This window comes from Euprymna scolopes, chromosome 13 (genome assembly GCF_053919585.1).
Source record: "Euprymna scolopes isolate OS-2025 chromosome 13, ASM5391958v1, whole genome shotgun sequence".
Taxonomy (NCBI): domain Eukaryota; kingdom Metazoa; phylum Mollusca; class Cephalopoda; order Sepiida; family Sepiolidae; genus Euprymna; species Euprymna scolopes.
Window position 1 is genome coordinate 7,022,531 of NC_136494.1, and position 25,344 is coordinate 7,047,874.

Here is a 25,344-nt window from a genome sequence, read left to right on the forward strand (position 1 = left end):
TTTGCTAATTCCTACTCTCTGATGAGAAGGAAAGTATTTCTTCGAAACTCCGCGGATTAAGGACTATCCACTTATCAAGTGTTTCCTTTTCAGATTAAATATGTTTTTAACTCTTTTTCAAAGTGTTTTTTAACATGTTTTATTAACTGCTTGCTCGTATTATAAGCTCTATTTCCTATTTGGTTTTATCGAGCTTTTACATCTGACTGAGATAACTTTATAAATATTAATTCTTTAATATTTATAATATACTTTAGTTTTACCATCTTGGATCATTTTAGTAAATTTAATTTTAATTTTAATTTTATTTATATATATATATATATATATATATATATAATGAAATATAAGTGCATAAAAATTAAAAGATTGTGGTTGAGTTACTTACCTGTACTGAATTATTACACACTGGCGAAACAAGCTTACTTAGGATGAAAGGATGCGCTTCTGTTATTTCCACATTCTTCCTGCTGCTGAGTCGAGATACGAAATCCGTATCAAAGCACTTTGGTCGATTGTCGATGCTTTTTGTTTCATTTAAAGCTGGCGAAAAGTACATTTCATCGGGAAAATACTTACGAAGCGAAGATTTCAAACCGTTTGTCGACTCCAAATATGGAGGCTCAATTTTGATGTAAGGTGAGACAGACAAGACAAGCCCCTCGAGGGCCTTACGGATCTTCTGCTGCTGGGCCACTTTCTGTTCTTGCAAGGCCACAGAACTTTGGAATATGGAATCATCCTCAGTGTTCTGATAATTATGAAGTGGGTCAGAAAAGTCTGTGAGCTCTTGGATTGCAGAGTTCCTGCTTTTAATACCATCGGTTCTGTTATCACAGGGTTCGTTCAAACTGGAATCAGTTTGGTCGTTGCTCGACTCACTATAAGTGTCCGTTAATTCTGAATCTTGGTTGGCAGCATCACTATCAAGCATCTCTGAATCACCAGCTTCCTCCACCAGTTGCCGTGATAGAGTAAGAGAGATGAGTTTATAGGCTTCTTTTTTGGAATCGGAGTCTGTCGACCTATCACTATCTCCAGGAAGCTCCCCCTCTTGCTCTAAGCTACCATACTGACTCTTTTTATCTGCGCCATCGGGGCAGTCGAAAGAGTCGAGATGAAAGCCACTTTCTTCAACTGGAGGAGGAGGCAATCCAAATTCATCCATGATGAAGGAGACTTCAAGTTGGCAGTGATACGAGGCATAATTCATCAGCTGTAAGATTTTCTTTACCTGCAGAGAAATAGAATATTAATGAAGAAGAAGAATCGAGAAACAAAAACAAAGTTGGAAACATAGGTTAAGCTTGTTTTGTCTTACGGCATATCCGTTACATATTGAATGGGTAGATCCACTAGTATATTATTTAGTTAGTTGGAAATGTAAAATTGCTGAAAGACTAGCAGAGATCAACTTGATGATCCCGATTAGAAGAATGCTTATTCGATCGAATATGACATCATATGGCTCTAAGAGAAATGGTGATATGAAAAGATAGTTTGTAAGGAAACACGCGAGGCATTCAGACCTGCAAATTATAAGGCTGGCAAGATTAAGTAATGATTTCTCTTTGGTACCTCTTTGATGAGTGATTTGGAATTAAGTTCATGTAGAATAAATGTCCTGCTGTCTTCCATTTAGTTATGTCTTTTTTGAAGTATCTATATATTTTTGAAGTATCTATATATTTTTTAAGTATCTATATATTTTTTAAGTATCTATATATTTTTGAAGTATCTATATATTTTTGAAGTATCTATATATTAATACGAGAGCGTGTGTTATTTTCTGTGTTACACTTACATCTGGGCAGGAGCTGCTAAAAAGGACTTGTCCTGCCTTGATAGAGTTCAAAATAGACTTCGTAGCCTCGTAAGAGATGTCCTTTTCTCTTCCTTGCAACCTCTATCTCACAGAAGAGATGTTGCGAGTTTGTCTCTGATGTATCGTTATTTTCATGGAAAATGTTCAACTGAGCTTCAATCTATGGTCCCCCCTCACCAAACTTTCACAAGAAACACTCGTCTAGCTGTAAACACTATCAATAATTCCCCCCCACTCTTTATCTGTGCCTAAACCTAAACATAGATTCCATGAACAAAGCTTCTTTCTTAGAACTGCACGCCTGTGGAATTGTCTTCCGTTTTCCTGCTTTCCGGCTGACTACAATATGGTTGTGTTCAAGTCTAACGTAAATAAGTTCTTGATGAGCCGTTCCATATAAATTATCAAATTTACCAAATTTTCATTACTAATGATTATTATATTGTCCAATGTCTACTGTACACTATTTAACCCTTATCCTTGAGTGGCCTCTTGGCCTTGATAAGTGGTGATGCCTATGTAAAAAAAAAAAAAACATCCGGGTCGTTTAATTGTTATGTACTTCCATTTTTTGTAATAAATAATTTTATCAAGAATTCTTCATAAGTTTTGATTTCAGTTTCGATTATAGCTGATGGCACTCAAGTCATTTAATTTTTTTTATAAATAATTTTACTAAGAATTCTTCACTTCGATTTTGATTATAGCTAATGGCACTCCAACAATTTATTTTTTAAAAATAATTTTGTCAAGAATTCTTCATAAGTTTTGGTTTCGGTTATAGCTGAAGGAACTAAAGTTTATATATATATATATATATATATAAGTTTGGGATTCAGTTTCAATTCAAGCTGATGAACCCATGTCATATAGATATGTTTTATTGTTGAAATCGTAACTTTATAATATATAAAAATCGATAGAACATTAACTCTATAATAATATATATGAAATCTGCAAGAATTAAAATATCATACTTAAGCGTATTTTACGACATGGCTACGCCGGGTGTCCCTGCTAAATTGGATAAATACTTTTGCAGTTTTAACAAAATAGCTACAATAATATCAGAGCATCTCCATTTACGCTGAATGCCAACATTGATATATTGCATATGAATCAGTCCCCTGTGGAACTTCCACAGGTCCTGCTAGTTAATAGAGTTTGGAGATTTTCTTTAACTGCAAAGAAACAAAATATTAGTAAAAAATTAGAGTTGAGAAAACATCGTCAACTTGGAAAAATAGGTTAAGTTTGTTTTGTATTATGGCATATCCGTTACATATTGAACAGGTAGATCCACTAGTATAGGCAGTTAAGAATAACAGGAAATGTGAAAACCAAAAGGTAAGCAAAGTCACTGAACACAGAGTGAAAATTATACAGGCTGTAGGAATGTATTAAAAAATATATCACATATCTTTTTTAAAACATAGGCTTACCATTTAATGAGATCCAAAGCCACTCGAGGACAAGAGTTAACAAATGCTAGGTGAATGGTAAGACAACACTGCGATGATCGTTAATAGTGGAAATTGTTAAGATTTGATGTTTTAATATTTTAAAGAGCAGTTCAATAAGAACTTGTTTACATTGAAAATGACAATGTTATATTCAACTATATATATATATATATATATATATATATATATATATAATAGAAGATCTACTTGGTGTTGCCCGGTATTAACAATAACGTTAAATTCCTTTAAAATAATGAAGTAGAAAAAAAAAATACGATAACTGAAATGTGCATGTGAGTATTATGTTTTTTTTTTTTTTTTTACTAAAAAGTTCACTTCTTGAGGGCGATAACAAGCAGTCAGTCTGTTTTGAAGCACACAAAGAAGATGTGGATATGTAATGAAATGGGCTGACAAAATACAACTAATTTGTAATTTTGATCAAAGATATGATTCCATTTTTGTTTGATAAAAACCGGTTTTCTTTCTTTTTTTTTTTTATTGCAGACCATCTACGAGTAGGCCAGTTGTGTACAAATCCCAAGAGTGATAGGAGCCTTCTATAATGACTGAAAGTGACACAATGTCCAACAAGTGAGACTGAAGATGCGCCTCTGTACAACTCCTGCTCTCTACCGATCCAAGTCATGACAACAGGACCATTGCCAGCACCCTCAAAATGCAAATTCAGACGGTTCAAGGAAAGCTACGACTTTGTACCCTTCTCTCACTCCTCTCTGGACTTTAGCCATCTAACCCTGTCTCAAGCTATCTGCTGCCAGTGTCCCTTCATCTCGTTCTTGGTTTAATGTTAGTACTATAAATAATTCACTGAAACTTTTCAAATTTGGGTTCATTTTAAGGAGGACAGAACCTGGAGTGAATGTGGTATTATGGTGACTGAAATATTTCTAGTTAAGAGTAGGATAGACAATTTGAAGTATTTGAGACCAAGGATGACCATCAACACCCATTATCTCCACACTTTTGAATGGCCTTGTGCCTAACTTGTTCATAATGTATTTTTATATTTTGTGCAAATAAATATTTTTAATTTTATCACATATTTGTACAATTCATATATTTTTTCTAAAGTTGTTTTTTGGAAATTTCTCTTGACTGGATTAATTTATGACTTACTCTTTTCAATTCATTTCTATGCGATCCCCTGAGAGTTACGGTGCACCCAAGATGTGTGGCACAGCCATCGAAATACAATAAAGTTTTGGTGTCACCTGCAACAGAAAAAAAGATTAACGAAATAAATTTTATGACAGAATTAGAATTTTAGGTTTTTATCCAGAATTCAAACTATATGAAAAAAAAAAAAAAAAAAAAAAAAAAAAAGAAAGTAAAATTTGATGTACATAGCCGTGACAAAATGAAAATATCATATTCCAAAAACCACATAATTGATCAAGTAATTTTTTTTTTTTAAGAAAATCAAATTTTATGAGTATCTGAGGAGTGATTGTCTTGTCCACCATTTTGCAAAAAAAAAAAAAAAAACCAAAAACCCTTGAAAGATATAAAAACAAAGGGAGATAATGCAATAATAATTCATACTTACTAGATTTATGTTGTAATGCCTATGAATTCCAATTAATCGCTTAAAAATGATTCTCTTTATAAAAATAAAACTACTAGATTAATTTACCTGATTTTTGGTATATGTCACGGGTACGCACATCATACAGATTTTTCTTTGTTTTTTAATATGGGGGAATTCTGACGAGAACTGCATTTGTATTATTTGGATTATTCACCTTACTATTCTCAGTTTTTTTTTTTTCAAATACATTGTGTATATGTTAATTGTGTTCTGTGTATGCGCGTGTGTGTGTGTGTGTGTGAAATTGTTGCGAAAAAAGAACTTCCAATCGCTAGTGTACACATCTTTGTAAAGTTTCAGCATATCGGCTAAGACCCAAGTGAGATAATTTGTCTGCCGATGCATCATTGTCATTTGATTGATCAGCACATCTCATCATTTGCTCGGCCCGACCTGCTGGTCTACTCTATCTCCAACCCGCTACTTCACCTCACTCGGGTCTATTCCAATCTGCTCATAGCCAAACTGACTTCTAAAAATATTTATTTACGATTGGAAATCCTATGTGTTCAGGCTTTTGTCAAAGCCCCTCCCCCTACACCCCACCGATTTGCGAAAAAAGACTACATTTGTGCTCACTCTCAGCCACTTGTACTTGACGACCCAAAAACTATCAAACAACTCGTCTCATCATATTTTTGATTGCTTTTCCAATTTGTAAATCATTTCCTCTATATTCTCCGAGATTATGTCTCTTGGAGGGAAGGTGGCGGACACAGTCCATAGTATCACAATACATGATTGTACGACACTTTCACATCTCTTTACATGATCTCTTATTTTGTTCTTCAGTCCTAACATTTCATGAGCTATGTTTCTGACAAAGAGGGAAGAATTGCTGTTTTCTGGGTCAGAATCTATTTCATCTAACACTTATCATTGGCAAGTTTTTGACCTTGAAGTCGTATTTTTCTTTTTAGCTCCTTACATCAAGTGACTTTTGATCGCTCTATTCCTGTTTTCACTCCTTTGCATTATCATTGAACTCTATGAAATTAACTAATTGGAGATAGTTGGGTCAATTTTATCCTGTTCTCATGTGATTGAATATTCTCTACAAGAGTGAGAGTCCATAAATAGGGGTCTTGTCTGGAGCAACTTCCATAAAAAAAAAATCCTCTGCATTATCACTAAACTCTGAAAAGTCTTTCAAACAGCACTGTTAGGATAGTAGAGGGCAGGAAAGGCAGTGCTGCATTGTATGGTTCCACTCACCACATTCACAAATGGTATGGTTCCACTCACCACATTCACAAATGGTATGGGTCAGTTTTGTAGACCCATCTGTCCATAACAGCTTTTCTTTGACACTTTCTTGTTTTCAGGTGGTCAAGTAATCTCCACTAGACCCAATGTGTTTCTGCACAAGATGGCTTTAAACGGGGTGGGAAGATAGCTCAGGTCAGCAGGGAAGAGGAAGGGAGTGTGTGTGTGTGTGTGTGTGAAATTGTTGCGAAAAAAGAACTTCCAATCGCTAGTGTACACATCTTTGTAAAGTTTCAGTCTGATTCAAAGTTGCAGTCTGATCTCTTCCTGAGATGTTGTTTCACACATCTATGTTTTTATTGCATGCCTAACAATCTTCCCACTTCTTCACGTTGTTCTTTGTATCATTAGCGAACTCTGCAAAATCTTTCAAGCTGCACTGGTTGGATAGTAGAGGACAGGAAAGGCAGTGCTGCATCTCGTATGGTCCCCATCTTCACATTCGCAGATGCTTGGATTAGTTTTGTATCATCACATTTGGACATTGTAGCTTTTGATCACTGTTCTTGCTTTTACTCCTTTATCATTGAACTCTTTGAACTTAACTAATTGAAGATGGTTGGATCAATTTTGCAGCAGCTTTCGATCATTCCATCTTGTTCTCATGTGGTTGAATGTTCTCTATAAAAGCAAGAGTCCCATAAACAGGGACCCTCCTACCAACAAAATAGGGGACATTTTCTAGCCTTCTGGTCCACAACAATAGTCTGGTTTCCTTTTAAAACCCCTAAAGCTGGATCCAGCTAAGGATTGGTTGGTTGTTTTTGTTTTACGGCATATCAACCCTTTTCAGATTATTTAATGCCAAATCCAGTTATTTTGAAGAAAATTTTTTTTATCGTATATGTATTTTTTTCAAGTCGGTTTCTATTTAACCCATAGTTGGGACCCTAACAGGTACTACCACTCCGGGTCAGAGTGGACCTGGGAGCAATGGCAATTAAAGGTGGCTCCACACTCCCCAAAGCCTGCAAGCTGGGGCCTCACCATCAGATATAGTTTAAGGTCATATCCAGGACCCACAGCTAAGAAAGTTTCTCCTTCACTTTGTTGGGATAAAGCTTCACAACCATGAAGAGGATGGCGTACATTATTGGTAGAAATATTTGAGCACATTTTAAGACATTTTTAATTTTGGCTGTTGTTCAAAATTCAACTTAAATAAAAAATTTAAAAAATACAAAAAAAAATCTTTATGTTGTACGTACTAATCACAAAATGAAAATATCATATTCAAAAAATCACATAAAATGATTTTTAGTGATTTACTATTATCCGTAGTCATAACAAGGCTGATTTTGATCTCTAATTCTGGAAAGGTTGTTAAGGGGGAGACAATCAGTGATAAATTTTAAAGATGGTGAAGAGAAACACACCAACCATTGTTTTATCATAACATTTGATTTTCTTAGATTAAAAAACAAAAATTGATTCACATAATTTTTGGAATATGACATTTTCACTGCATAATAAACAAAGTTTTTTTTAAATATTTTTGTTCTTTTTAATCAGATTGAATTCTAGACAAACACCAGGGTTTTATATACAAGCATAAACTGATCCCTACTTAATTTTTTAACAGGTTTTTAGCACCCAGATCCTGTTTATAAATAGGTTTTTGATTTTCAAGTAAAATAATCATTTTATATTAAACTCAAATTTCAAATTGAAAACTCCTCTAAAAATTGAAGATTGAGGTCTTATTTTTTAATAATTCAATCAATCCAAAGATCTTAGTTATAAAAAAACTTTTAGAGGTGAAGGAAGACTGCATATATTGATGGATAAAAATAATGTGTTTACCATTCGGAAGTTGGAAATCTTTTACTTGGAATGAATGACAAAATCCCAAAGTTGGTTTGTTCACCAGCCCATCAATGGAATGAACAATCTCAGCTTGAGTGCTGCGGGATATACGCTGCATCACACTCTAAAAAAAATTTAAAAAACACATGAAAATAAATTATCTTCTGCTGCGTCTTCACAATAAATCCCAAGACCGAATTAATGATTCAATATCAATCTAGTGTTTATCAGCATTTAATTCAATAATGCTCAATACAATTGTTAGTACTTATGCAGTAGAAGGATTGTGTTATCGTAAGAATTGTCTGGACGATTTATGCAAAATGACAGAAGGTGCCGAACAAAAGTAATTGGGGGTGTGGGGCAAACACTGGCCATTTTGTTTTTTCAATGAAAAATATATTTCTGTAGGTACAAAGCTATTTCAATGAAAAACTAATTGAAAAATGAAAACAATATTTATGGCTAATTATTGGATAATTTTTATGAAACATTTAGAAAATTAAAACAAAGAAAAAAAAAACATTCATTGTAAGGTAAGTTTCATAAATAAATATTAACTTTTTGTATAATAAATAACTGATAGCAAACAAAAATTATTTATGACTTATCAAAATTAGGGTTAAGGTGCTCAGTGTTTTGTCACTTTTCAGCATTTTCTATAAACTGCCAAGACGATTCTGATGATAGCATGGTCTTCATACTAGATAAGCACCCAAATTTTGTAGAGCTGAACAATAATAAAATAAGATTATGAAAATTAAAGCATTTTATAGACATTAAAGTTCTATTATTATTATTATTGTAATGTGTGAGAGAGGTCTGAAAAAAAAAAAAGTGTCTAGAAAATTGCAAAAAAAAAAAAAAAAACACTTAGAAGTACAATAAATGGATTAAAAACAAATGATAGGAAGAGAAAGAGAGAAAAACAGGGAAACAAAAAGAAAGAGAAAGCAGGAGAGAAAGAGAAAGAAAATGAAGTAAAATTGGAGGGGAAAAATAAGCGTGTATGTGACCAAATTTCTTCTATTCAAAATTCACACTAATCACGTAGACACATCAGATTAAAACTTTACAACACCCAGCAACAAGATCAGACATATACTCCACTCTTGCTATCAATAATACTATCAGCAGAATGGGGAATAGGAGAAAAAAAAAAAACTTTGAAAATAGTGTATACCATCAAAAGTTTAAAATTTTTTCAAATAACCTTACGGAATAATTTGTGCCAACCATGCACACACATTGGATTCAGACAACAACCGTCAACAAGATCGGACATATATTTTACTCTCTCTATGAAAGGCTTTTTTTCTTTTCTTTTTTTTTTTTTTTTTACAAAAAAATCTTCAAAAATATATCTCTACAATTATATAAATGCAACTTTGTGTGTGTGAGTTTGTTCGTTATAGACTCAAAAATGGCTGGATCTATTTTTATAAAATTTCACACACGAAGGTACTTGCTTTGCCTGGCAGTGTTTTAAGCTAGGTTTTGCATCGAAATGTTTCCAACAAGTATGGGCAACTGATAATCGCTATGTATTATTGTACGTATGCAAATGAAAATGACCGGCCATTTTTCCAGGTCGTTGCTTAGCGACAAGCCAGACCAACACTGACACCGTATTTCTGTTATGGAATTGTTCATACTACTACTTCACAGCACATGCACACATGACCATTACAGTTTGTTTTCTCTTTCTTTCTTTCTTTTTGTTTGACGACGTAACTTCTAAATGTTGTTCCGTAATTGGACAATTTACTTTCTTAAATCAAAAATACAACTTAACATTTTTTTAATATTTTAAAATAGTTCTTCCATTTTTTCTATCAACTTGATTTTAGTTAACACTTTAAATAACATTTATTTCTACAAATACAAATTCATTAACTTACCAAAATTGATTTTTTCTTTGACTAACTAATCAAAACAAAACACTCCTCACAACAACAATAAAACCACATTACTTATACAATACTTATGCATTTACAAACATTTATTTAAAATTCTTTTTTCTCATTTAATCTTCTCATAAATTTTGATTGAGATTTTTTTCGAAAATTTATATTTTTACATATTTATTTTATCTTACACTTCATTTATTTTTCGTATATCTTACTTTGTTTTATATATATATATATATATATATATATATATATATATATATATAGATAGATAGATAGATAGAGAGAGAGAGAGAGAGAGATAGAAGTTTACAAAACTGTATATTTCTATACAATTTTTATTAATCCCCATAATTCTTCATTGATGTATCGGGGAATTTACATATATTGATTGCCTTTTTCCCGGACATTTTTTAAAATAAATTTTTTAACATACGCACTACCTAAATATTGACTCTGTCAATCATTTTTTCGGCAGAGTCTACAGCAAACTAAATAAACATCTACCACAACCCTTTCTGACCACTTCGATTCCACACACACCTACAGAGTAATTTCCCAACAATACCTCTCCTCTCTATTAACCGTGTTTATTCCTTCTTAAACTTTGCCAGTTCACTAACCTGAAGTCTTTTTTGTAACAAAATAAAAACAGTTACATGTATTTACATGGGAAAGAGAAATTGAAATCGAATAAACAGAGTAAAAATGTGAATTTGGCAAAACCTAGAGTCCCCTTAAATGTATTCAGAAACATTCGGTCCTTATAATTCTTTCGTCTTTATTTCGTTGCCAACTCTGCATAATTAAATTGATTATGAGCAACCCTAAACAATTGTGATGGCTGTGGAATAAAATTTTAGCAATGCAACAGTAAATTATTTTTCTGTTTTTGAACGTCCATTGAAGAAGCAACTGATCCTGAAAAAAATTGCAAAACAGTCTACACACATATTTAGTGAAAATGTGGTTTTTTTGTTTTTTTTTACACGGTCACCACTTATCAAGGCCCGGAAGCAACTCGGGGATAAGGGTTATTGCAAGTACAGTATGTTAGTGTGGAGATTTAATGAAGTGTTTACTTAAGGGGGCGGTTCATTAGGAATTTGTTAACATTGGACTTGAAGACATCCAAGTTGTAGTCAGGTGGGAAGCAGGCAGATGGAACAGAGTTCCACAGGCGTGCAGTTCTAAGAAAGAAGCTTTGTTCATGGAATCCACGTTTTGATTTAGGCACAGATAAAGAGTGGGGGAAATTTTTCACAGTGGATTCAGCTAGACGAGTGTTTTTCATAAAAGATTGGCGAGGGGGGACCAGAGATTGGAGTTCAGACGAGCACCTGCCATGGAAATAACGATAATCTTAGATGTTGGTATAACAAAACATAGGCCCCCCCAACAACCAAGCACAAGTAGTATGCCTGGCAACATAAGATAAGGAATTTTTTTGCCAGAGTTGACTAATAGTAGAACTATACAGCGACAACCACATAACTTCTTACAATGAATAGTCGATGTTGATCCTGTGGTTTCTTTCATTTACAGTTAAAGAAATCATGGCTCCCAAAACCTTGTCAAAGTAGTTGGTTTTGAGCTGGAAGAGGACAAATCAGAGAAATTAGATTGTTGCTAACACGTTGCATTCACTATGTTGAAGCTACATTGATCAGTAAAGTGTCAATATAACCAAAATTTACTAAAATGATTTTAGGATTACAGAAAAAAAAAAAAAATGAATTTACCAAAGATACAGACAATAAGCATAAAAATGGTATTAAATCAACCCGCGACCAAAAAAACAATTTACTTTCACCATGACTAATGTTTGTGCAAAATTTCTAAAAAAAATCCAACATGTTGTTATTAAGAAAAGTGTAAACAAATGAACGGATGAATTTTACCCCTATAATGCTCCTGGGGGAAGGGGGGGGGGAAGTAACCAGAGTTATCGGGAAAATCTGTTCTGGCAAAAGTTTACTTCCACCATAACTAATGTTTGTGCAAATTTTTTTTTAAAAATCCAAGGCGTGATTATTAAGAAAAATGCGAACAAATGAATGGACATGAATTACTAGGTTCAATCTTTCCTTTCTCAGGGGACCAACAAATGGTACCTATGTAATTGTTATGTCTCAAATAGTAACATATCTAAAAATTGTAGAAAACGATAAAGTAGAAAAATAATTATTAATGAAAAACAGTTTTCAATAACGTTTATTTGCAGAATAAATTTTGTTCGAGATTTTGAATTACATTCGTCATGCGATGTAAACAACTTAATTATCTCTCCTGTCAACTTATTTTTTTTTTTGTCAGCATAATATAGTGATTTCGCTTAATTTCACAAACTTCTTTTTTCATTAATAATTATTTTTCTACCTTATCGTTTTTCATAATTTTTGAATATGTTACTATTCGCGCCATGAAAATTACGTAGGTATGATTTGTTTTACTAGAAATTCAATATTTCAATTCATTCAATTAATATAAAAGTATGAATGTTTGAAATAGAAAAACAACATTAAAAGTGGTAAATTCTTATTCCATTTTTGCCAACAAGATTTGTAAAAGCAAATTTGATGGTGTGATGATGCCACATTTATCCTGCCTTGACAGAGTGCAAAATAGACTTTATAGCCTAGTGGGTGATGCCCTTTTCTCTTTCCTGCAACCTCTTTCTCACAGAAGAGACGTTGCGAACCTGTCTCTCTGCTTTATCGTTATTTTCATGGCAAGTGCTCAGCTGAGCTCCAATCTATGATTCTTCCTGTCCTGACTTATATGAAAAACACTCATCTAGCTGAAACCATTATCAATAATTTCCCCTACTCTTTATCTGTGCTTAAACCTAAACATAGATTTCATGGACAAAGCTTCTTTTTTAGAACTGCACGCCTGTGGAACTCTGTTCCGTTTTCCTGCTTTCCAACCGACTACAATATATGGTCGTCTTCAAGTCCAACATGAACAAATTCTTGATTAGCCATCTCCTTAAGTAATCCAATTTACAAAATTTCCACTACTAAAGATGACTACGACATGTTCCACTTAACAACTGTACACTCATTAACCCTTATCCTCGAGTGGCCTCCGGGCCTTGATAAGTGGGGACTTCTTTGTAAAAAAAAAAAAAAAAAAAGTGTAAACTTGCAGACTCACCGGTTTTGTGTGGAACACCAATGTTATTCCTTCTTCTAATAAGAATTCTTGTGCTAATCGACAGACAGACTTTTCAACGACAACAACATCAGGTTTTAATGAGCAAACTTTGGCCACGCTGTTCTTCAAAAATTCTCGCTCCTGAAATCAAAAATAAAGATTATTCACTGAGTTTGACTTTTTTGTGTAAAATGAAATCAGAGACTTCAAATTTTGAGTGACTTTAAGTGTTGACTTACACAAAGATCCAGGAAGAAACCAGGAACTTTTATGCTTGACTGAGCTTCAATCTTTGCAATGCAAAACATTTACAACAAATACTATTGTTGAGAAAAGTACAAAAAAAATGAACGGGTGAACGATTTGGGGCCATTTTACCCCTTTATTGCCCTCTAGGAGGTAACCAGAGTTATTGGGAAAATCCGTTCTGGTCAAAATTTACTTTCATCATGATTAATGTTTGTGCAAAATTTCCAAAAATTCCAAGGCATGGTTATTGAGAAAAGTTTGAATGGATAAACAGGAGTGAATTACTAGGTCAAATTCCTCCTTTGTCGGGGGACAAAAAAAAAACTTTATTTTTTAAAATTGTAATAAATAAAAATAGGTATTAAAATTTTTAAATAGTTTTGAACAATCAAAAAGAAAAAAAATTTTTTTTAATTTGAAGAACTTCTTGAATTCTTTCTCCCTGCTGAAGTCTTCAAAAATGAAAACAAAAAAAAATTGTCCAAAATAACACAAATGCAAAAGTGCCCTATTTCTTTTTTATTCATGCTCCTGAGTAATGCTGCGTAACCCTGCTAGATATATTTTTTAAATTTAAAAAAAAAAAAAAAAAATCACTCACCTGGAGAATAAGAGGGTCTAAAGAAGAGAACTTGTTTTCAACTCGTTGATAATCGATGGCACCTTTTAATAGCAGAATTTTCGGATTTGTAATTGTTTGCTGCATCTTTTTATGGGCAACATTTTTCGAACAGACAACACCATTAACGACAGCTGTTTGGTTACGCTGACCACCAGGGATCTACAAGACATTTACAGCAAAAACAAATTAGATTTTCCTCTACATATCAAAACAGATTCACATATTACAAAAAAGGATTTAAAAACTTTTTCCTGGAAAAAAAAAATTAAATTAAAAATTAAAAAAAAGAAAAAAAGATAATGAAATACTTTGGAGTTCAGATTATTTGGATTATTATTTGGCGTACTAGATAAAGTACTTGGTATAATTCAGTTGTAAGTTACACTCTCCTGGAGGTTGAAGGTTCAATCCTCAATGCGGACAACACTCAAAATACAATTGCAAATGACTAAGAGCTTCTACCCAATCATGACTTTTGGAATGAGAGCATGCTGCTCTTGTGGATTAAATGAAGAGTCCTGTTTGAAATTTCATGCAGATTCCAGAACTCAACAAGATTCACTTGAAGAAGGTTGGAAGTTATATCGCTTGAAATGTTGCAAAAATAACACTCAAGATCCGAAGAATTAAAAAAAAAAAAAAAAAAAAAATTTACACTCCTCATCTCAAAAAGTCAGAATTATATTTTGAAGTTTACAATTAATTTGTAATCCATTCTGTGTTTCTTCTTTTTTTATTTATTAAATATTTTCTCTGCTAGATGCAAAATAGGCGCCAACATGACCGAGTGTCCACTAAGCTGTTGGGCCACGATGTTCGCTTCATTTATGTTTATGTTTGTCCATTCACTAACATAATCTATCCATCTTCTGTTTTACTTAACCTTTCGGCTGGTTTCTTTGTATTATGCATTCAACACATATTTTGGATAGCTCTACACTAGAATGTCTTACATGACCAAACAATTTCAAGACTTAACATTTCATAATAATATTGATAGGATGCCATGGGTCCTGGATGATGGAACAGGAGCATGCCTACCTCCTGTGAATAAGGTTCAGTTTAAAATTCTGTGCAGATTCCAGAGTCTGACAGAAAAATTCCAAAGTCTGACATTTTAAAAAAGTTGGAGGTTACATTGGTCAAAACGTTGCAAGAATAACACTGAAGAGGAGAACAGTAACCCAAATAATTCAAAGAATACATTCTTGCAGATTCCATAGTTTGATAGATTATACGAGTTCAACAAGATACATCTGAAGAAGGCCAGAGGTTACATTGACCGAAACTCTGTAAAAAAAAAAAACAAAAAAAAAAACACTCAAGATGAGAACAGTATTACGAATAATCCAAACAGATTATCCATCCTCATCTCAAAAATTACGAAACATAAAAAATAATACATATAAACTTTTATAAATTGTAAAGGTCTCATATCAACAACCTGTGACATCTAAAGGATTGTTGAATTTATGACCATCACTGCCATGTAATGTTTGAATCAAGAATATATATAAAAAAAAAAAGACACTTGTTTTAGACGACATAATTTATAAATATATAAAAGTTTCTTTATTTTTATTTATTTACTCTCCGATTTTACTGTATCAAATTGTTCATTATCAAATTTGTGTGCCCATTGTCTTCTCTCTATCACTATATTCACTGATATTGTGTTTCATCCTATAAACATCCTTTTACATCATGAATAGCGTTTGGTTCAAACATCTCTACTCATGCAGAAGGCTCACGAATAAAGATGTCATAAGCAAGTTCAGAAATGCAAAGGATTCAATGTAAGTACATTAATGACTGTTCTCGATGTGAAATCGACTCTAAAACTACTTGGTCTTTCTTTCTGATCCAATCTTTCTTGGAGTTCATATATGAAATCCATTGCTCTTTCTGCTTCTCATAAAACCAGTCCTCTCTATTGTTCTAAACACTTTCTCACTCCCAAAACTATTCTCTATCTCTACAAGTCAGACCATGTATGGAGTATTGTTGTCATATTTGGACTGATGAACCTCTGTTACATTTAAGGGTTCTTAAAGTGTAGAAACGTATGCTTTAATTGGATTGCCTCTACCCCTCTTTATTCTTCTCTGGAATCTCTCACAGACGTGATGTTGCTAGTCTCAGTTTTTTTTTTTTTTAATAAATACTATCATGATATATCTTCTTCACACCATGTATGGAGTTTTGTTGTTATATTTGTGAATCTCTGGTGAATCTCTATCCCATTTGAGGGGTTCTTGATAAAGTGCAGAAACGTATCTGCAACTTAATTGGCCCCCACCCTATCTTCTTCTCTGCAACCTCTCTCTCAGACGTGATCTTGCCAGTCTAATTAATCAAATAAAGATGTCATAAGCAAGTCCACAAATGCAAAGGATTCAATATAAGTACACTGTTCTTGATGTGAAATTGACTCTAAAACTACTTGATCCTTCTGTTATAGGGAAAGGTTGTCCCCTTTCCATGTAAATAAGAAGAGTATTAAATAGGTGGAAATGAGATTAAGATAAGCCGAGACTCGAACCTTGTAAGCAAAGTTAAGTATTGGAATGTTAGAATTTAGTCTATTGCTAAATTCTATTAGAAAATAGTTCGATATTGTTCATATTGTTAAAAAGAATTGATTGTTCATTCTGTTTGGAATCAAAGTTTACAGTTACCCAAAGGTGCTGAGTTCACTGCTTTCGTTCAGGATTGAACTCAGCACCTTTGGGTAACTGTAAACTTTGATACACCGTCTAGGACCACTCGGCCATAGTGACATATGGCCGAGTGGTCCTAGACGTTGTATCAAAGTTTACAGTTACCCAAAGGTGTTGAGTTCAATCCTGAACAAAAGCAGTGAAAAGTAACATTTAAAAACAGAGAATCAGCAACTATGTCCCAGAGCCTAGCTGGAGTCCGAACACAGTACCCCCATAATAATAATAATAATAATAATAAAGGGTTGGGTTCGAGACTCCTAACAAACGGTTCCCCAGTTCGATACAAAACACCTGATGAAGGCCGGAGGGCAAAACGGCCGAAACGTTGTGACGATAACAACCAAGATGAGGAAGTCAGTCCGACAATCTCAATGAAGACTAAGGTCAATAGGCATCTCCTGTCTTTACAATAAACATCTTTTGTTCCTGTTAGCTCCTTACATCAAGTGGCTTCATGCATTGTCTCAAGCAATTTCCATAAAAAAAAGTAAATAAATTACCATTTGCAACTTACCTTCTTTATTTGAACATATTTCCTGATGTCCATATCATCTCCTTCATTTCTCACATCCGGACTAACCAGTTTCCTGACCATATTGGTGGTCATCATGATTGTAGATTCCCAGGATAACGACAGACCTTCCTGGGTCAAAAGCTGGCACACCAAAGCAGACAGGTGCTCACTGTGAACCTTACTAAAAACAAAACATAGCAATGTATATTGTTGGACTAATTAACGCTTTTTTGGTTTTAGCTCATCATGAAAAAGAGGCAGAGAAAAAGTAATTGTTAAGTCTTCATTCTTAAATTATTCAGAAGAATCTACTACTTTCATAAAAACAGAAAAAGAAAAAACCTTGAAAATTTTTAATTTAATTTTTTATGTAGCCCACTACATTACAGGGTACAATTGCGATTGAATCGAGAAATGATTCCTACAAGCGCTAAAAAGCAAATAACTAACTGCTTACCCTCTTTCTTTTTAGCTTCATTGGAATTTGCCTTCATCCTCACTTCCGAAAGCAAGAAAGTTTTCACAAGAACGTGTGAAATCAAAATATTTTCCAACCAATAAAAATCGTTTCAAGCCCCCAAAAAGTAATAAGTCTATGTGAAAATAGTAAGCCAGTTTGAACTTGGAAATTTCTTATAAGACCTGGTGAACAAAATCAGTTTTCTCCAGACCTCACCAACCACATCTGAACAGAAGAATCCAAGAACATGCTGTGGTGGAAATCAGATAGAAATTAATTATTTAAGAAAACAGTTCAACAAGAAGTTGTTTATGTTGAACTTGAGAATGACCATGTTATAATTAGCTGGGAAGCATCGTTGTTGTATTATTTTCCACAGACAAACACTTTTGGGGAAAAAAGATTTGTTCATGGAATTTTTGTTTAGTTTTAGAGTAAAGGAAATTGCTGGCAGTGATTGTAGCTAGATGAGTGTTTGGTGCAAATGTTTTGGAAGAAGTCATTCACAGTGTTCCATTTCTTCCGTAAGGGACTCAGCCTGAACATTAATTTGTGGCAACTAACTCACAAAGAGATTTCAACTAATGCTAAAAGGCAAATAGCTAGAATTGCTTATCCTCTTTATTCTCCAGATTCATTTGTATTCGTTTTCCTCCTCACTTCCAAAAGCAAGCTTTCACAGGAACCTGTGAAATCAAAATATTTTCCAACCAATGAAAATTGTTTCAAGCCCCAAAACTAACAAGTCTATGTTAAAATAGTAAGCTAACTTGGAAATTTCTTATAAGACCTGGTCAACAAAATCAGTTTTGTCCAGAATTCATCGGTCACATCTGCACACAAAAAAAATCTTTTAAACATGATTTACATAGAAGCTTTCTTCATCTCGCATGCACATTTCTACATATTATTAAGAATAAGGCAAACAGAGAAGAATTACTACCACTCACAAGAACAAGGTAAACCAACACACATACACAATACCACACTGCCAAATACTCACATACATTTATGACTTACACATGCATATTCACACTATGAACATTTTGATGTACACATTTCTAAGCCTTATGATTAACTCAATTTTCTTCAAACACGTTTGCATAAATGAATAAAAATATTCTTGCATCTTTTGTATAAAAATGTTTTGTTATAAAAATTCATTTTTCAGTTACAAAACTATTTATGTTTTTAGTTAGCACTTACTAACTGGTGACCCTCTTATTCTCACAATATTTCATTTATTTCCATTTTTATATGCATGCATAACTGTATATCATCCACATACAGTGCTGTTTCGTTGTTTCACAGCTCATCAGTGCGGCTAGACAAGCAACTACCTCAAGTCAGGATTGAAACCTGACCGTCCAAACGACAGTCGGAGCTTTGAACCATTGCGCTATTCGGCTGCTGCTATGCGGGCAGTGAATTAACAATGTTTTGACATTGTCGAAATACCTAAGCTCAATTTGTTTACACAAAGAGCATCGCTTAATATGCTAATGGTAATTTGTAAATCACTTCCCAATATGCTCAACCCAAGATCGGGAGCATTATATATCTATATATATATATATATATATATATATCTCCTCCATTTTACTCTTTTGCTAAAACATATACAATTCATATTAAATATTTGTGCGGTTCTTCGCAATAAACCACGTTACTGTTGTCCTAAATAACTCTACCAAGGCTGGGGACCATGCCATAGTACTATCTGGTATTCAGATTAGGATCAAAAGTGTAGTATCTGTTTAGTCCTAGGAGGAGGAGAAACTATTTGCATAATAAACACAACTTACCTTAGTCTCTCAAAAGCTAGAGATTCACCATTCTCCCAGTGTAAATCTTCTGAAGATCTCCAACCCTTGGTGCATGCAAATGGTTCCACAGTATTTCCAGTCTTTGACACGAGAAGAGTTCCTAAAATAAAATTTTAAAAAATCTTTGTTTGAAAAATGTAATAACTCGAGTTTTAATCAAAAATATTTTTGAAACATAATCTAAATATAAACAGGCAAATACTATTTCAAACTTAAGCATGATAGACAGAAGAAAATTCTTATTTTTAACTTAAGCATGACAGGCTTTCTTTCATCTATATAAATAAAGCAAAGATGTTGGTGTGCCTTTGAGTTAGACACAATAGGTAGAATGCTGGCTTACAGAGATAGGGATGGCTTTGTAACTCGGTTCGAATCTTTCAATTAGCAGTAATTTTCTCTTCCTACACCGATGATTGTGTAAACCTGAAACACTGTCTGTAGGCATAAAAAATAATTATTCATAATTTATAATTATAAAAATATTACCCTCGATATTGATCATTTATAGGAAGTGATTCCAATACCGAAATGTATCAAATATGTATTATTCTGAATTTCATTTTTCTAAAAATCAAAACCTGGCATTTTATTAGTTTATGAAATATATACTCGAAGGCAGTAGCTGAGGATCAATACCACTATGAAAGAGTAATGTCTGGAATTCCCTCCCTGTTTGTACTATACGACAGAAGTTTAAATGTAATGTGAACAGACATCTCGCTACTCAACTCCCCACAATCCCCTGTTAGACATGATCCCAAATAGTAGCCCCTTACATCCAAGTGACAATACGCCTCGTTTGGGGGTGAAAAAAAAAATGGATTAAAAATAAAATGTTTGATTTGCTTCTACAGTATATCAACCATCTACAGCTATACGTATGATAATTATTTGATATAGTTTTTGAAAACATTGCTTTTAGAAGGAAAGTTTACTCCTAGAAAACATTACTCTTTTGTTGTGGCAATCAAAACAATTAACCCTTAATCACTGACTTCAAGTATATAATTGGGAGGAAAATAAAAAGATAGCTGTAAAGAGAGTACTCTCCACCAAGAATTATGGTTAGGGGTAGGGTTAACTGAGGGGTATGTTTGACTGAGGGGTAGGGTTAACTGAGGGGTAGGGTTAACTGAGGGGTAGGGTTAACTGAGGGGTAGGGTTAACTAAGGGGTAGGGTTAACTGAGGGGTAGGGTTAACTGAGGGGTAGGGTTAACTAAGGGGTAGGGTTAACTGAGGGGTATGTTTGACTGAGGGGTAGGGTTAACTGAGGGGTAGGGTTAACTGAGGGGTAGGGTTGATTGAAAATCTGTGTACGGAATCTTAGTATTGGAAATGATATGTTCAGTGATTTCTTTGCTGCTTTTGTATTTTCATGAAAACCGATCAAATATAATTTTATTTTACTCAACTTGTTTGAGATTTTTGTGAATAAGAAAATTAACCATATTCTGTTGTTCTTCAGTGTTGTGAGTATTGATAAGTCAGAAAATGTAAATTTATCAATCTTACTATATTCTATTACTAGCAGAGAGACCCGACATTGCCCGGGATTGAATGATAAGCAACGAATGTTTCACACTCCCATATTTCTATTGTCATCAAAATTGGTGAAATCAATCATTTTTCAATCAAATCGATTGATTGCCTGCTCTAGTTGGGGGACACAGTCATATCAAAGAACCTACTGTTGATTTTATATGTCAGGCCTTTTGGCTTGTGTGGTAAAACTTTTCGAATTCATTTGTGATGTTAGGCTGTGTAAGGTGTTAACTTTGGTCAAAATCGCCTGTTCTTTCTTTCATTGGATTGTTTCGATTATTGATATTTATCGAAGACATTCCAATACAAAACCTATCGAAGAACACTGCCCAGCACATAAAGTGCCTCCATGTGAAATTTCATAAAATCAGCCCAGCCATTTCCAAGTCTATAAGGAACGAACTCACGGACACACTGAAGTTCGTTTTATATAATACCAAGTACATTGCTGAAATTTCTTTTTTTTCTTTTTTTTTTTACACGGTGGTCACCACTTATCAAGGCCCGGAAGCCACTCAGGGATAAGGGTTATTGCAAGTACAGTACGTTAGTGTGGAGATTTGATAAAATGTTTACTTAAGTGTGCGGTTCATTAGGAATTTGTTAACGTTGGACTTGAAGACATCCAAGTTGTAGTCAGGTGGGAAGCAGGCAGATGGAACAGAGTTCCACAGGCGTGCAGTTCTAAGAAAGAAGCTTTGTTCATGGAATCCACGTTTTGATTTAGGCACAGATAAAGAGTGGGGGAAATTTTTCACAGTGGATTCAGCTAGATGGGTGTTTTTTGTGAAAGATTGGCGAGAGGGGACCAGAGATTGGAGTTCAGACGAGCACCTGCCATGGAAATAACGATAAAACAAGGATAGACTCACAACGTCTCTTCTGTGGGAGAGAGGTTGCAGGGTAGAGAAAAGAGCATCCCCCACTAAGTCACAAAGTCTATTTTGTACTGTCAAGGCAGGATAGGCTGTTTTTAGCAGCTCCTGTCCAGATATGGCAGCAGTATTCCATCCTTGGACGTACTTGGCTTTTATATAGATAGAGAATTGCATCAGTAGTGAGATATATTCTGGAGCGGTAGAAGGATCCCACCATCTTTCCAGCGACCTTGGCAACAGACTTAATGTACGTGTTCCATTTCAGATCAGGAGTAAAGGACAAACCCAGAAGCTTGTCAAAACACAGGGCTTCTCCCAGACGAGATCCATCCATTTCAATTGATGCCAGATGGGGATCAGAGCGTTGATGATGTAAGGATAGGAGTTTGGTTTTAGATGCATTAAAGGTAACCAGCCACGACTTCCCCCACTGAACCACGCGTTCGAGATCAGAGGAGAGAGAATCAGAGAGAACTTTGTCATTTACAGCCTTTGATGTGTTGCCGTAGATGTTCGTGTCATCAGTATAGATGTCAACGAATGATTTAAGTATGTGTTTAGGGAGGTGATTGATGTAGATCAGGAAGAGAGTTGGGCCCAGAATTGACCCTTGAGGGACTCCAGCATTAATACTGCAGGCCTCTGATTTTTGTCCATCGACCACTACTCTTATGAGCCTATCGGAGAGAAATGATTTAATGATTGAGAAAACATTTTCAGTTATACCGTAGCTGGAAATCTTGAAGTAGACCCTTATGCCATACCTTGTCGAAGGCCTTTGATATGTCAAGAGCAGGTCTCTGATTTTTGTCCATCGACCACTACTCTTATGAGCCTATCGGAGAGAAATGATTTAAATGATTTCTGCACTGAAAATTAATGCTTTGTCAAGTAGCTTGTACTAGGATAACAACACAGATGTATAGATGTATTTATAATTAGGATGTTTTTTTGATTGTTTAGACTATTGTTCTGTTGGTCAGAAAGAAGCAATGAAAAACTGTTGCAATATCTTTTTTTCATGGAAATCGCTCCAGACAAGACATGAAGCCACCTGATGTAAAGAGCTAAAAAATACTACTTCAAGGTCAAAAACTAGCCTACGATAAATGTTAGATGAAATATATTCTGACCCAGAAAACAGCAATTCTTCCCTCTTTGTCAGAAACATAGCTCATTGGAATGTGAGGACTAAAGGACAAAATAAGGGAAGCTAGAGTTACAAGGCTGCTGAAAGTAAACCAGAGGTCAATTCTATTCCTTAAAAATGATAAAATTTAATGTTTTTAATTGGTAACTCGACATTCTGTCATTTTACCCACACGTTAATATATGTAGCACACATACATGCATACATAGACACACACATGCACATTAAATGTGTTTTGCTTTTCCAATAACATGACTTCAAATTTGATTTTGCAAGGCTTTCTCCATATTTCTTTGAAAATTCATTTCATGTACTCTTATTGCATTTCATATTTTATTACATTTAGTTAAAAATTGTTGAATTCTGGATTCTACGTTTTTCGTTGAATATTTAAAAAAAAATAACAATTAAGTAATAATATGTTTCTGTTATTTCAACATTGTGAATTTTTGGAGCCGAAAACATAAGTTTTATTGAATGGTAACGCTTTAAAAAAAAAAAAAATTTATAAGTTGTGCATTTTTAGTTTGTTCATCACTTAGAAGCACCGAAACTACTCGACAGAATTCCCCTAATTTTATTTATTGCGTTTTTATTAGTTGTTTCACGACGTTTCGGCCAACTATTCCTCTGACCTTCGTCAGGTGGTAACCATGACAGATAGGAACTCTGAATCTCCTGACTGCATTCACTGCAATTACTGCCTTCCATAGTTGTTGTCGTCTTACCATGTTTTGGCCAAGTAAGCCTCTGGCCGGCTTTAGGTAGGATTGAAACCGCTATCTTCCGAAACATCGTGAAACAACAACTAAAAAGATGAGGATAACAGTCTGCAATAAATAAAATTAATAAATAATATTCATCTCGATAATGAATTCCAATTAAAAACAATAGAATTCACCTATTTTGCCTAAAGAACCCTCGAGTTATAGGAGTATAAAAATCTTTCTATTACTGCGTTATATACTTTAAGTGTCAGCCCGAATTATTTTGAAATGTCTCGAAAGTTTGATGAGTGCTTGGTTTGTTTTATGGCATATCAACCATTATGTCGAATGAACTTGTCACATGAAATACTATGGGTATGCTAATTATTTGATATAGTTTTTGAAAACATTGCTTTTAGAGGAAAAGTTTACTTTGAGAGTGAATACATTACTCTTTTGTTGTGGCAATCAACATGATTAATCTTTAACCACTGACTTCCAGCATATATTTGGGACAAAAATAAAATGATAGATGTAAAGAGTACTCTCCACCATACATTACACTTAGGTGTAACGTTAACTCAGAGTGTTTTTTTTTGGGGGGGGGGTGTTAAAAACTGGTAATCTTATTTTGGAAAATTACATTTCTTCAGTTAATTTTTATTTTCTGGGCAAAGCCAAGGCACAGATAGGCTAGTTTAATAAATAACTTCGATTAGAAGAAAATAGTTTAGTTTGTTTTATGGCATATCAACCATGAATTATGTAATGCCAAATAAAGTTTTAGGATCGAATCCTAAGATTCTATAATTATTTTTTATTGGTTTTGAAAAAAATAAAAATTTGAAATTAATTTTTTTTGAAAAGTTTATTTTCTTTGATACATTGCTATTTGAAAACATTATTCCTTAGCATTAACAATCTTCTTGGTTCTCAACATGATTGCCCCTAAGCTACTGCCTTCTAGTAGTTATTTAGGGAGAAAAAAGCTACTGCCTCTAGGGAGAAAAAAAGATTTTGATTTTGTTTTTAAAGAATCAAATTGAATAAAACAGTTGGGGATGCACTGATAGATACTATGGCATGACATGAACAGTCGATTGATCAGATCGGGCCTCTCTAACCTCATATCTAGCTGAAGTAATGGGCCAAAGTGGAGCGTTGCAAGTCACATGACCATTTAGGCAACTAGGTCATAACCACTTGTATAGATCTCTTTCTGGTGCAGAAGTGAATAATAAGTTCTGAGGTATATCATAATGACCATTGAAGAGATTGTAGGCTAAAATGAGAAAATTGCATAATCATCGGTGCTCAAGGGCCAAAAGTTTGATTTTGTTTAGTTAATTTTCATGGTGCAAATCCGATAGACCCTGCACCATTCAAGCAGTCATCTTTGGACATCTTCCCAAATGCTAGGTATTACTTTTTAGATATGGAACAGAGGCCTGTACACCATATTCTAACAGTGGTCGAACGAGGGAGATATAAACTGGGAAGAATGCAGGAATGAGTGTGCAAATTAGAATGAACAATTTTTTCAATTTTTAAAAAATTGAAAAAATTCTTCATTTTTTCTTTTACAAAAGAAAGTTCTCCTCTCAAGAAGTCTTCATCGGATCAATCAT

The 25,344-nt window shown here is 34.0% G+C and overlaps 1 protein-coding gene across 17 annotated transcripts in view; it reads right to left on the reverse strand.

Annotated features, from left to right (window-relative positions):
* LOC145291930 (1-phosphatidylinositol 3-phosphate 5-kinase-like) overlaps window positions 1-25,344 on the reverse strand; it is a 279,737-nt gene that overhangs the window by 134,259 nt on the left and 120,134 nt on the right. For all 17 annotated transcript variants that reach the window (XR_013869506.1, XR_013869503.1, XR_013869501.1 and 14 more), the window contains 7 exons: window positions 19,415-19,535; window positions 17,150-17,330; window positions 13,892-14,071; window positions 13,042-13,182; window positions 7,970-8,096; window positions 4,429-4,523; window positions 389-1,234 (listed from right to left, as the gene is read on the reverse strand). Coding sequence is in view for 4 of the 17 variants with exons in the window: in XM_080137845.1 (XP_079993971.1) it covers window positions 389-1,234; window positions 4,429-4,523; window positions 7,970-8,096; window positions 13,042-13,182; window positions 13,892-14,071; window positions 17,150-17,330; window positions 19,415-19,535 (1,691 nt within the window). In the remaining 13 variants the exon portion in view is untranslated. The remainder of the gene's footprint in view (window positions 1-388; window positions 1,235-4,428; window positions 4,524-7,969; window positions 8,097-13,041; window positions 13,183-13,891; window positions 14,072-17,149; window positions 17,331-19,414; window positions 19,536-25,344) is intronic.